This window comes from Eimeria mitis, genomic scaffold (genome assembly GCF_000499745.2).
Source record: "Eimeria mitis Houghton genomic scaffold, Emh_scaff2435, whole genome shotgun sequence".
NCBI lineage: Eukaryota > Apicomplexa > Conoidasida > Eucoccidiorida > Eimeriidae > Eimeria > Eimeria mitis.
The window spans coordinates 1-513 of record NW_013570773.1 but is presented as its reverse complement, the minus strand read 5'-3'; the positions used below and the strand labels follow the sequence as shown (position 1 = coordinate 513).

General features: G+C 42.7%; 1 protein-coding gene across 1 annotated transcript in view; it reads right to left on the bottom strand.

Moving 5' to 3' along the window:
• EMH_0053780 (heat shock protein, putative) overlaps window positions 1-383 on the bottom strand; it is a gene marked incomplete at both ends in the record, with an annotated part of 6,974 nt that extends 6,591 nt beyond the window's left edge. Inside the window, one exon of the mRNA XM_013497042.1 lies at window positions 240-383. Coding sequence (XP_013352496.1) covers window positions 240-383 — 144 coding nt within the window. The remainder of the gene's footprint in view (window positions 1-239) is intronic.
• Window positions 384-513: the final 130 nt, after the last annotated feature.

The following is a 513-nucleotide window of genomic DNA, read 5'->3' as shown; positions in this document are numbered from 1 at the left end:
AACCCTTTACAAACCCTTTCTCCCCCCTAAACCCTAAACCCTAAACCCTCGACCCTAAACCCTAAACCCTCGATACCTGTGCGATCCTATCTATTTCTTCTTCTCTGCCTACTACAGGCTGTAGCTTTCCCTTTGCTGCTTTCTCCGTAAACCCTTTACAAACCCTTTCTCCCCCCTAAACCCTAAACCCTAAACCCTAAACCCTCGATCCTAAACCCTAAACCCTAAACCCTCGATACCTGTGCGATCCTATCTATTTCTTCTTCTCTGCCTACTACAGGCTGTAGCTTTCCCTTTGCTGCTTTCTCCGTCAAGTCCTCGCCGTACTGTGAAATATCGAAATCTTTTGTTAGCGGCTCAGCAGCACCAGAGGTGCTCGGCATCGGCGTGTTCTTATACGCCAGAGCCAGCTCGCTGCATGCATGCAACATATACACAGTTCTCTATCTTTTTACTTTTTGTTTTTTTTTTTTTTTTTTTTTTTTTTTTTTTTTTTTTTTTTTTTTTTTTTTT